Source organism: Bubalus bubalis, chromosome 16 (genome assembly GCF_019923935.1).
Source record: "Bubalus bubalis isolate 160015118507 breed Murrah chromosome 16, NDDB_SH_1, whole genome shotgun sequence".
NCBI classification, from domain to species: domain Eukaryota; kingdom Metazoa; phylum Chordata; class Mammalia; order Artiodactyla; family Bovidae; genus Bubalus; species Bubalus bubalis.
The window spans coordinates 50,772,404-50,785,256 of NC_059172.1; the positions used below are offsets into that span (position 1 = coordinate 50,772,404).

The window sequence follows — 12,853 nt, forward strand, 5'->3', positions numbered from 1 at the left end:
TCTATTCGGGCACTGTTTTGTGCCCATCACGTGTGTGACCCCGCACCAGTCATGGAGGGGCTGGATCTCAGGGGTGAGACTGAAGGCAGGGAAGTCCACTTGAAGGCAGCAGGGGCAGGAGGGTGGAGCGGGGAGCCAGCCGTGAGAGCCAGACATCCAGCTGGTAGGAACTCTGCTCCTCCAGCTTGCCTCCCTCTTGCTGACCTCCTGCCAGGGCTCACAGGAGGCTTCTTGTAGCTTCCTGCTGCACAGCTTGCATCCTGCCGGGCACCCACTGAGGGCACCATGCCCCCAGGGGTGCTCAGCCTCTGATCCCAGCTCACACACAGGCAGGTATACGTGTCCAGTGTCCTGGGACTGGGCCCACCTTTCCTGACTCTGGAACCATTCATTCAGCAGACTGAGCCAAGCCCCAGGCTTTGGGAACAAAATGGAAAATAAGAGGTTTGCCCTCAAGGAGTTCACCAGTATGCCATGCCCTGCTCTCCCACTGGCTCTGCTGTTTTCCTCACTTGGGTAGGAACGCTGGACACACCTTTCCAGAATGTCATCATTTCTCTCTCCCAACCAAGAATTACTTCACTAGAACAGTTACACTAACAAGTGACTTTCCCCTCTTCCTACCCTGACCAAGAGAACTGAAAAAGAAATGGAATAGTTACTTTATTTCTTACACATCTCCTGTATACTACCAGGTACTTCAGATATATTATCTTCTCTAGTCCTCACAACAACAATCCTGTCAGGTGGAATTATCCCCATTACACAGATGAGGAAAAAAATGGAAGCTCACACAGAGATGGAGCCAGTTTAAACCAAGGCTGTCTGCCTGCAGAGTCTGTGCTCTGTCTACAGCCCTAGGCTGCCTGTCGGCTCTGCCTGCCACCCTGCTGACTCTGCTCCCCCACTCCCCCCGCCCCCACCCCCCCCACCCCCCCCACCCCCCCGTCAGCTGTATTTTGTTCTTTCTCGTATTTAGATTCCCTGCAATCTTATTGTTTGTGCTGGTCCCAGAAGAAGCCAACCTCTCTTCCAGTCCAGTGACAGCAGCAATAGCAACATCCTAGGCACTGCCTCTGATTTTTTGATTAGCTTGTCTTAATTACACCCAGGCTGGAGCAATTCCAGTATAAAGTATCTGGTGTTGCAAAGCACACAGGTTTGCTGTTACATTTTCTCACTCCCTCTCTGACTCCAGCCCCTTTCCTCCCCCCAACCCCTCTGCTGGCTGGCAGCCTGCCTCCTCTGCTGTCCTTGGTTCTGCCTTCTTGCACATCACATTCGGGCCTGCAAAGCAGTGCTTCAAACTGCCACCCCAGGCAGCTGAGCCAGCCAGTCTAGCTTAATCCAGAAAACAGTGCTTGAGTTTCTGCTGAGTGCCAGGCACTGCTCTGGGTGCTGCAAATAACCAGGAAACAAAAGGAAAAGGCAGGGGCCTTGCCCTTCAGAAGCTGAGATTCAGAGGCTGGGAGAGGGATGTTCACAGAACAGACATCACCTACTCAAAGCAGACAGCAACGGGGGTGTAATAGAGCCCTAAGATATTGGGCTGTGATGACCTAAAAGGGTGAGATGGAGGGGGTGGGAGGGAGGCTCAAGAGAGAAGGGATATATATAAATTTATAGCCGATTGATACCGCTGTATAGCAGAAACTAACAGCACTGTAAAGTAATTATACTCCAATTAAAAAATACCCTTAAAAATAAAATACTGGGGCTGGAGGGAACTTGGTTTTCTGTTTTAACTGCTCCATTTCACAGATGGGGGACCTAAAGATGGGGGCAATTATTTGATCTAACGATATTAGAAAATATCAACTAACACTTCTAAAACCCCTACTAGGAGCTAAGTGCTCTTCTAAGTGCTAATACACATATCAACTCCTTTAACCCTCACAACAGCCCCAACAACCCCAAGATACCATTGCCCTTCTCATTTTAAAAATGAGAAAGATGAGGCATGGAGAGCTAAGCACTGTGTCTGGGGTCACACAGCGAATAAGTAGAAGCCTGCATTGAACTCAGATAGCCAGACTCTACACTGTCTCTTTAACCTACTGACTGAGTCTACCTGAGGAAGTATCGAGAAAGCTTTTTGAAGGAATTACTCACAGGCCTGATTATAAAAACCAGTGAACCTTGGTTATAAACAGCCAATAAGAAGAAACATCAATTAATCACAGGCTTGGGAGTTCCTGAGTGCCATGAAACACAAGGCAGGAAAGCAGAGGGCCAAGCCACCACTCCCCAACCCCATCCCGTCTCCAAAGAAAGAGCCAAGCAAGAATTCGGCGCAAAGGACTGACTCAAGAGCCAGGAGCAGCCCAATCCTCTTCCCCTCTAATGTTCAGCTCTCTGTACATGATGCCCTCAACCTGTAAGATCTTTAATTCTCCCCAAAATGCCTCTTCCTGAAGCAGGGAGGCTAGCTCAGGTACCTTTTTAGATGCTCAATAATATGAATAGAAATTTTAGAAGAAGGGCCTCTAGCAAAGCCTTGGTCAACTAAATACTTCCATTTCCCAGAATCTCCCCCAACATACACACACACGCACGTTGGCCTTTGCTTAATCAGGAGTCCTCCAGTTCTGCCCATGAGTTTCAGAATAAACGCAGTTATCAGGACACAAATTACTTACCAATCACCGCCAGATTATGCTCTGAGCCACAAGAGATCTGTAAAAAGAAATAAAATAAGTTATATTATAGATATAAATAGAAAACTTATTTAAGCCATTATATTTTATGATCAGAGTTATTTTTAAGGATATTAACATCCAGTTTTGGAGCAATTTTAGGAAGTAGAAAGGGGCACAATGAACAAAAGACTATAATTACAATACACTCACAACTCCATAAAAAGTGAAAAAATAAAAAAATATTGAATGGAAATATACCACAATGTTAATGTATTTGCTTGTAGGCAGAGACCATAAGTGATTTTTTTTTAAATCCTTTATTCTTTATACTTTTTTGTATTTTTCAACTTTCTATAATGAGCATGTGTTACTGTAAAAAAAAAATGAAAATATAAGGCAATACAAATGACAGTTTTGGAAAATTGAGCTGAAAAGTCCATCACTCTGAAATGATAAAATGAGCAAAGAACTCAGTGGAAACAGACTTGCCCAAGGGAAAACGCTTGACTTCTGCCCATCTGCTCACTCTCCCTTCTACCTTCCAGCCACACAAACCACCTGCAGTTCTCTGAACACATGTCCTCTCACACCTCCGGGCCTTTACACATGCTGCTCCTCTGCTCTGCATGGCCTCCCCTGAACTGCCTACCTCCAAAAATTCTTTTCATCCTTTAAAATTTCAAAGCATCCAAACACTCCCTTGCTACTGCTTCTAGCTGATGGAAGCACTCCTTCCATTAGGCAATTTATATGTATCCCCACTGCAGCAATCATCTTGTCGTCTTTTACACTTTTCCCACTTCCTCACTAGACTGTGTGTGTCTTGAAGACAGCGCTATGTCTCATTCCCCTCTGCACTACTACACAGATGGACTGTACAAGGTCTGGGGCTCAGAGAAAATGAATGAATGAACAAAGTACGTAAAGAACAAACACCTAAGAGACAATCATTCGGGATTCTGAATCCAGTGCTGCACCCAGTGAGAGCTATTTCTTACCTCTCAGTCTCCACATGTCCCAAATGCTACCAGAAGGAAGTGACTGGGAAAATAAGAGCATAAATTGCCCCCCAGGTACTAATTAAAAGGAACTCTAAGCTCTGGAGAAGATCCTGTGACATTTACTGTGATGCTTACTTTAGCTCCTGGCAAGAAAAAGGGCTTCAGGTACTTATGGAATGTCAACTGGAAGAGCCCTGGAGATCACCTAGTCTGATCTTTCACACAATGTGGAGAAAACGGGCTTAGGAAGAGGAAATATAACTTGCATCAGGTGCCAGTGGAAGTGTGTGTGTGTGTAAATTAAGACTAGAGCCTCTCTGATTCCCTCATTCTCACACTCTCCTGGTGCTGTAACTTCTTACTCTTTCCCAGTGAAAAACCACTTGGCAGTGATATTCAAGGGTAACCAGCACAGGCCCCTGACAGTCAAGGTAGCAGGCTCAAAAGACATTTGAGCAAGGCAGGCCTGGTGGCTCAGCTGGTAAAGAATCTGCCTGCAATTCAGGAAACCTCGGTTCGATGCCTGGCTTGGGAAGATCACCTGAAGAAGGGAAAGGCTCCCCACTCCAGTATTCTAGCCTGGAGAAGTCCATGGACCAAGACCATGGAGTTGCAAAGAGTTGGTCATGACTGAGCAACTTTCACTTCACTTCCAGTGAGAAAGAGCAGCCAGGCTTCTCAGACTTTTTCCTTTGTAAAACCTATGGGTCCAGGATCTTAGTTTCCTCAGAGGGCTACCCATGTTTAGGTGGATTCCCTGACATTGTCTGGCAAAGAAGTACATGGATATTAAATATTTCCAGGGTGACTAGTCTCTGAGCTCCTGTGAGGCAGGCTCTGTCTCTGATTTATCTGAGGGGTCCCCCTAGGCCTCACCCAGGCCATACACACAGCACAAGTTCATCATATGCTTCCTGGTTATACTGAGGCTGGTTCCCTTGGTTTTGTCATAGGAAGCTACTTAGATGGAAGAATTAGAAACAAACTTAGATGTCTAACAATAGGAGAATTCTATGTAAGTTACAGTAGAGCCATCTGATGACTTGGAAATTATTATGCAGCCTTGGAAAATGATGCTTACAATAAAGGAAAATACGTGTGATATCCTATGAACTGAAAAAACTACATTAAAATTATATATGTAATATGATCTCAACTCTATAATAAAACATGAATAAAAGACTGGAAGAAGTTATTCCAAAAATTTAATAGTGATAGCCTCTGGGTTAAAGATAAGGGTAAGGATAAGGTAAGGGTAAAGATAAGAATAAGGGTAAGGGGGTCATTATGAATATGAGTATCACTATGCCAAAGCCTTTGACTGTGTGGATCACAATAAACTGTGGAAAATTCTGAAAGAGATAGGAATACCAGACCACCTGACCTTCTTGAGAAATCTGTATGCAGCTCAGGAAGCAACAGTTAGAAATGGACATGGAACAACAGACTGGTTCCAAATAGGAAAAGGAGTACGTCAAGGCAGTATATTGTCACCCTGCTTATTTAACTTCTATGCAGAGTACATCATGAGAAACACTGGGCTGGATGAAGCCACAAGCTGGAATCAAGATTGCCGGGAGAAGTATCAATAACCTCAGATATGCAGATGACACCACCCTTATGGCAGAAAGTGAAGAGGAACTCAAAAGCCTCTTGATGAAAGTGAAAGAGGAGAATGAAAAAGTTGGCTTAAAGCTCAACATTCAGAAAACTAAGATCATGGAATCCAGTCCCATCACTTCACGGGAAATAGTTGGGGAAACAGCAGAAACAGTGGCTGACTTTATTGGGGGGGGGGGCTCCAAAATTACTGCAGATGGTGACTGCAGCCATGAAATTAAAAGATGCTTGACCCTTGGAAGGAAAGCTATGACCAACCTAGATAGCATATTAAAAAGCAGAGACATTACTTTTCCAACAAAGGTCCATCTAGTCAAGGCTATGGTTTTTCCCGTGGTCATGTATGGATGTGAGAGTTGGACTATAAAGAAAGCTGAGCACTGAGGAACTGATGCTTTTGAAGTATGGTGTTGGAGAAGACTCTTGAGAGTCCCTTGGACTGCAAAGAGATCCAACCAGTCCATCCTAAAGGAGATCAGTCCTGAGTGTTCATTGGAAGGACTGATGTTGAAGCTGAAACTCCAGTACTTTGGCCACCTGATGCAAAGAGCTGACTTATTTGAAAAGACCCTGATGCTGGGAAAGATTGAAGGTGGGAGAAGGGGACGACAGAGGATGAGATGGTTGGATGGCATCACCAACTCAATGGACATGAGTTTGGGTAAACTCCAGGAGTTGGTGATGGACAGGGAGGCCTGGCATGCTGCGGTCCATGGGGTCACAGAGAGTCGGACACAACTGAGCGGCTGAACTGAACTGAACTGATGAGTATAGTTTTCCCTTTGCCTTTTTCTATGTTCTTTAAATTTTATACACAATTTTAATAATCAGAAAAATTATCTAGTACAAATAAGGAAAATAAATATAACACAGTTCCCACCACAGAGGAGTAAAAAAAAAATTTAAAAAAGGCTCTTGGCTATAAAATAAATATGCTATAAAATCTGACATGTTCTGAAGTAGTAGGGATAAAAAATTTGAAGGAAATAATTAACTAAATTATAAAGGTAGTTGTATCATGGTGGTAAGATTATAAGATTTTTTTTCCTTCTAATTCTCTATTTTTCAAACATTCTTTAAATGTTCAAAATTAAAGCCACCATATACTGAGGACTCATATGTGCCAGGTATCATGCCAAGACACTTTATAAACACTATCTCACCTTACTCATAACAGTAATCTTTTGGTAGGTTTGACTTTGCTCATTTCAGAGAGAAGAGAACTGAGGTTCATATATATTCATAACTTCCTAGCTTGCTAAGTGGCAGCCATAGAACTCAAAGCCAGGTTTGTCTATCTCCAGAGCTCATGTTCTATACTGCCAGGTTACACTACCTTTATTTTTTTTTTTAATGAAGTTATTTCATTTTATAAATGCAGGCAGAAAGGGCCTGCCTCTGACTGCCAGGGCTCACCCTGGGGCTGCGGGAGCAGACCTGACCAGCCTTGAAGACCAGGGGCTTCCAGAAACAAGTCACTGACAAACGCCAGCATCAGGCAGCAGATGCTGCTGTGAATTAATGAGCGAGACAGTGATGAATGGATTTTGTCAAGGCAATGTAGTGCTTGAAGCTCAAAGTTCCCTGCTGTTTCTTGCTGTCTGTGCATTGGCACAGAGGTCAGGAGACTGAACACCACAGGCCACAAAATCCCAGTGCTACACTTCTTCAACAAGATTGTGTCAATGACCATTTGCTTCACATGGCCTCTGTCAGCATCTACCCACTGCCCAGCTTTCTAGAAGACTCTGTTAACAATGGCAGTATGCCCAGGAGAAAGACAGTCGGGGTCAGAACCAGGTGAATGCTAAGTCCTCCGCTTTCTGGCTCTCAGACCTTCGGCAAGGTATTTAGCCCCTGGAACCTCAGCATTCTCAGGAGTACAGGGTAGAAAAGAGTATCTTCCCATCTGCCTGACAGAATTGCTAGAGGACAAATGACACAGTCCATCCCCCAACAGCCATGAGTCTCATCTTCCTTACATATAACACTGAACATGTCATGCCCCTATAGAAAACCCTCCACAGGATTTCAGCATTGGAAGGGCGAAGTCTAAAGCACATGGTATGGCTTACAAGGTCCTCACAAGTAGGCCCCTGTTTACCTCTCTGGCCTCCCTTTTCCCTCTTGCTACTCATGAACTCTCAACCCCAAGTAACATATTCCTTTTCCCATTCACACTAGCTATATTTTCTGTAAGAATATCACATGATTTCAGACTTTAACACATGCTATTCTCCTTGACTCAACTTCCCTTTCTCCTACTCTCCATCTAGCAAAATCCTTTATGATTGTTTACATTGTGCCTGTATGCTCAGTCCTGTCCAACTCTTTGCAACCCCATGGACTGTAGTCCGCCAGGCTCCTTTGTCCATGGGATTGCCCAGACAAGAATACTGGAGTGGGTTGCCATTTCCTTCTCCAAGGGATCTTCCCAATCCAGGGATTGAACCTGTGTCTCTTACGTCTTCTGCATTGGCAGGCGGGTTCCTTACTAGTGCCACGTTACCTCCTAGTAAAGCCTTCTCTGACTTCTTAAAGTAGAGCCAACTGCTCCACCCTGGCTACTCCCACAGCACCATGCACCATGGCCCTTACCACATGATGTTTACTTTTGAACTGCGCATGCGTTAAGTACCTTTGTCTCTCACAGATCCAGCAGGGTGCCTACCCAGTAATGCGTCTGCCACATAGCCCAAGCTAAAGGCATGAAGGGGCCCAGACAAAGATAATGGGCCCAGAGATGTGAGATGATCCCAAAACAGTGTGAGTAGTGGTGTGGAGATGCCAGTCCAAATGCAGAAAGGCACTGCGATGCACCATGAAGGCACGAAGGGAAAGGTATTAGTAGACAGGAGAGATGGGGAGGGTGTCAAGAGCACAGGACTGTTCCAGGGTGGGTTTCAGCTTGCTGGTTGGGGCCTTCAGGATCCAGGGGGCACACCCCCTCAACAGTGAGGAGTGGGGGACAGAGGAGTTTATGGAAAGTTGTCCTGTCACTTGGTCCAAACACTAGAGGGATCTGCTCTGCTCAGGCAACTCAGTCTGAGGAGGCAGAGCTGCAGAAAAAAACTTCCAAAGCCTCAACTGCCATGGGGACAAGATCTCCTAGGATCCCTCCTGCGGAGCTGGACTCCATCAGTTCTCATGAAGGAGGCCACAACTCCCCCTGGGCAGGATCCCACTAAATACAGTTGGACAGGGATGACCTGGGGCAAGAACTGACTGGTAGTGGACATCCACTACCAGTAGCTGCTGAAACATTAATGGGCTAAGTAAAGGAATAACTAAAAGCATAAATAAAAATTAGATGACTGTGAAAATATTGGCCAGATGTTGAATATGAGTGCTTTAGTTTCCACCATCACACTTGTACCATTTCTATAAACTGCTGACTGGCAGTTTATTGAGTGCTAATGGCCAAGAACCTGGCTAACTGCTTTGCCTATATTATTTCATTTAAACTGAAACCAAATCTAAATTTTTTTTGTTACAACCACTTTACAAATGAGACAATTGGGGTTCAGAGAGGTGAGGTAACTGATCAGAGTCTTACAGCTGGTAGAGGTGCCGGATTCTGTGCTCATATCTCCTTCAACCTTTCTGTCCTGTTAACTGTCCAAACCCTTCCCGGTGCCACATAGCATGTTCTCACATCTGGCAACCCTGTGTCAATTATCAAGGGATCTTATGCTGGGAGAGCCCCAGATTTACAAGGCTCAAGCATCTGCCTGTGGTTACGAGTGTCTACCTCTGGTAGATCTAGATTTACCTCGATCAAGGGCTGTTCCAGGGCTTTTTCTCAGGTGACACGGCTGTAAAATGGCAACAGAGATTTGTGGAAGCTATCACCTCGCGGGGAAGGCCACCAGGTTGTCCCACTCGGCACACTTTGATCAGGGAAATCAGAGTAGGGCGGGGTGCGACCAGGACGCAGGGAAAGAAGCACTGAGATTCCAATGAGGGAAACCAGGCAGAGGCCAGACCAACCCTGAGGCTGATCCCCGTCACCATCCAGGGGCCATCCTCAGCGCGGGGACCTCCCAACGGCGAGGTGGCAGCTCAGGGACCACCCTGGTGCGCAGCAGAGTGACGGGCCTACTGATTGGTTCTGCCTCAGGCCAATGGGCCTGGGCGCCGGCCGATGCCATGGCAACAAGACGCACGTCTGGACGCACGTGACGGCGGGCGGGGCGTCCACTCCGTAGGTACTCTGCGGAAGGAGAGCTTCGGCGGTACAGCCCCGGCTCCCACCCTCACCGCACGTCCTTGGCCAGCGCCGCCCGGTCCTGAGAAAGAACAGACTGGCATGCAGCTCCAGAACGGCAGCCTCACCCCGGCTGGGATTAACGGGTTAACAGGGAAGGAAATGGGCGCCTCAGTGCAGCCTTTGCTAAATTCTGCCCTAACCCAGCTGCCACCTGCATAGAACTCAAGGGAGACAAACCAGAATTTCCAAACCTGTTAGAAAAGCAGGCTGGGAGGCTGGGCAAACTGCAGTCCTGTCAGTCAAAGGCGTTTTACCAGTAGGCTCAGAAAAAGCTTCAAAGGAGGTCCTTGGTGACAGCAGAGCGGCGCGGTTGCTTGTTTCTGGAAGCACCTACTCTTACAAAGACACCTCTGACTCCCTTTGTGGGGGCGTCAACTTTTGACTGAAGCCTAGATGTCAAAGGAGGCCAAAAAAAATGAGACCTCTGGGCCCAGAGGTTTCAGCTTGTCGTCCACCTCAAAATCCAGGGAAGGAAGAACGCATTCACCCTGCAAAGCCTATTTTTCTTTCTTTTGTTTTTTAAATAGATTTACTTTTTTTTTTTTCTTTTGAACTTTTTGTTTTGTATCAGGATACAGCCGACCAACAATGTTGTGATAGTTTCAGGTGAACAGCTGAGGGACTCAGCCGTACATATATATGTACCCATTCTGTCTCCTTTTGCACAATCTGTGGAGAAGGAAATGGCAACCCACTCCAGTGTTCTTGCCTGGAGAATCCCAGGGATGGGGGAGCCTGGTGGGCTGCCGTCTACGGGGTCGCACAGAGTCGGAAACGACTGAAGCAACTTAGCAGCAGCATACCTAAGTATAGGCCACCTAATGCAAAGAACTGACTCATTGGACAAGACCCTGGTGCTGGGAAATATTGAAAGCAGGAGGAGAAGGGGACGACAAAGGATGAGATGGTTGGATGGCATCACCGTCTTGATGGACATGAGTTTGAGCAAGCTCTGGGAGTTGGTGACGGACAGGGAAGCCTTGGGTGCTGCAGTCCATGGAGTCACAAAGAGTTGGACACGACTGAAGGACTAAACTGACTGACTGATACCTAAGAAAATGAACCTTAAACTAGGTCCTACTTCATTCTCAAACGGAGAGGTTGCGGTGGGGAGGAAGATAGCTAAAATTTGTTAAGTGCCTGGATGCCAAACGTGTGATATTATGGAATTTCACTTTACTCGCAAAGCTGCATCCTCCCAGCTACTCTTAGAAGTGGGGATCAATCTTCTAACAGGTCGGCAAACACACTCTGAGAAGTTAAATAAGTCACACTGGGCTATTGACCAGGTGAGCCTTGATCCAAAGCCTGTGAGCTTTACCCGCTACACATCCTGCCCCTCTTCTGGTACCAGACTGCCCCAGGCATTAAGGCTCAAACTCTCAAGTGACTAACAGCTCTCTGACTCCTTTATCTCTCTCCTACTCTGTCTCAAGAGCCTGTTAATTCTGCCTTCTCCATGTCTTGATTTTTTTAGCTGCTACCATCTTAGTTCAGTCCTTTCCACTCCAACTTGGAAGCTTTTGAGAGCTGCCTCTCAAGCTTTCTTCTTGCCATCCTGTCATGATCTGGTTTAAAAAGAAATTTTTTAAGTTGTCATGGTCTCAAAGTCTCGAACTTCCTACCACACTCGATCTCTCACTCCTTCCCTACATAAACCCACTAACCCAGCAACACAAGTCTCTTCTCTGTGCCTGGAAAATCTCTGTGTTTTCCCTCTTTTGCACCATATTTGCACCATTCTCCCTTCTCCATACCATTCTGAACCTACCAACTTTACAAGGCCCAGTTCAAAACTCACTGCCTGGAGGAAGTCTCCCAGATCATCTCAGCCCTTAAAAGATCTGTCTTCTCTCAAATCCTACCACTTGCCTTGGCTAAAGTTGGCTTTTGTCAAACCTCCTTTCTACTGTTAGTAATTTGGGTGTGGGGGTAGGGCATATCTCCCCAGGCAGTGTAGGGTAGTGGAAAGAGCTTGGAACCAGAAGATCTGGATTTTGAGTCCTTGCCCTGCCACCTCCTTGTCATAGGACCTTGGGCAAATCTCTTCACCTTTCTGGATTTCAGTTCCCTCAACTTTAGGATGGGATGGTAACAAGTGAATCTCATACATCCTAAAACCCTTTCACACCCCATCCCAACTTCTACAGAATAGAATTCATTTTGAGTTTGACCCTGTTCTGCAGACATCTCTCCAAAATATATAAAATATATAATTTGGAGAACATATAAAAGGAAACTATAAGTACTCAGAACTGGCATACATTCACTATGAACAGTTCATTTCCTTTTTTCAACAATTACTTACTGCCAGATAAGGAGAGGACTTGAGAAATGTCTAGTTAATTAGAATATAATATACACGATTAAACTAGCCAGCCAGCCACTCAGAATGCTTGCTTTTCCCATAGTGCACTCAAAGAAAATTCCTTTCTCCTAAGTTGCTATGTTGATACTATGTGCACTCGTGGCATAATTGGTGTGAATGGGCTATCGATGGATACCTGCACAAAGAAGGTTAATGCATAGATTGGCCACAGTCTGTCAAGCGGCTTAATGTGAAAATTCTGCCTGAAAAATGTACAGTGTAAGTCGTCTTGTTGGTAGTTGGCATGGTAGCTGGAAAAAATAGATACAAGAAAGGTTAATATAAAGAGGAGCTACAGTCAGAAGAGTTGGAAGCAACAGGAGCAAACTAAAGAAGAGTAGCTAAGTCACTGGAATGTGAGATTTCTAGAGCCTACTGCTGACAGTACTAGAAAGTCTAGATTTTTCAGCTACCTTGTGTTTTAAGTGACTTTCCAGTTGTTCTTTTATAAGGCATTTGCTTCACCTGTTTCCAGTTCTTATGCCCATCCTAAAGTAACCTGAGAGTATCTCTGATCCTTAAAGACTAAAAGTGCCAAATACAACAATGCATCTGAATTTCAGTAAAGGCAACACTAGGAAGTTACTTGGGCCCATGAAAACAGGATACAACCACGTGAGCTGAGCAGCTAACCTCAGAGACAGGTAATGAACAGATTTAGGCCAGCATGCTTCTCCAAAAAACTGAACCCTTTCCCTAATAGCCAAGACGGGCTGAAATTTATAAAGACTGCCAATACCAAATGCTGATGAGGATGTGGAACAACTGGAAATCTCTTACATGGCTGGCAGGAATATAAACTCAACTGCACTGAAAAATTGGCAGTATCTGCTAAAGGTAAATACACACAGACACACACACCAGGAGACTCAAGTACACAAAATAAATGATTACTTACTTCCATCAGAAGACATGTATAAGAATGTTCACAGCTGCTTTATTCATAATAAATAAA

At 45.4% G+C, this 12,853-nt stretch overlaps 1 protein-coding gene across 2 annotated transcripts in view; it reads right to left on the reverse strand.

Moving 5' to 3' along the window:
* Positions 1–12,853, reverse strand: part of SERGEF (secretion regulating guanine nucleotide exchange factor) — a 219,467-nt gene that overhangs the window by 60,506 nt on the left and 146,108 nt on the right. For both annotated transcript variants that reach the window (XM_025266726.3, XM_025266725.3), the window contains one exon: positions 2,640–2,676. In XM_025266726.3, coding sequence (XP_025122511.3) covers positions 2,640–2,676 — 37 coding nt within the window. The remainder of the gene's footprint in view (positions 1–2,639; positions 2,677–12,853) is intronic.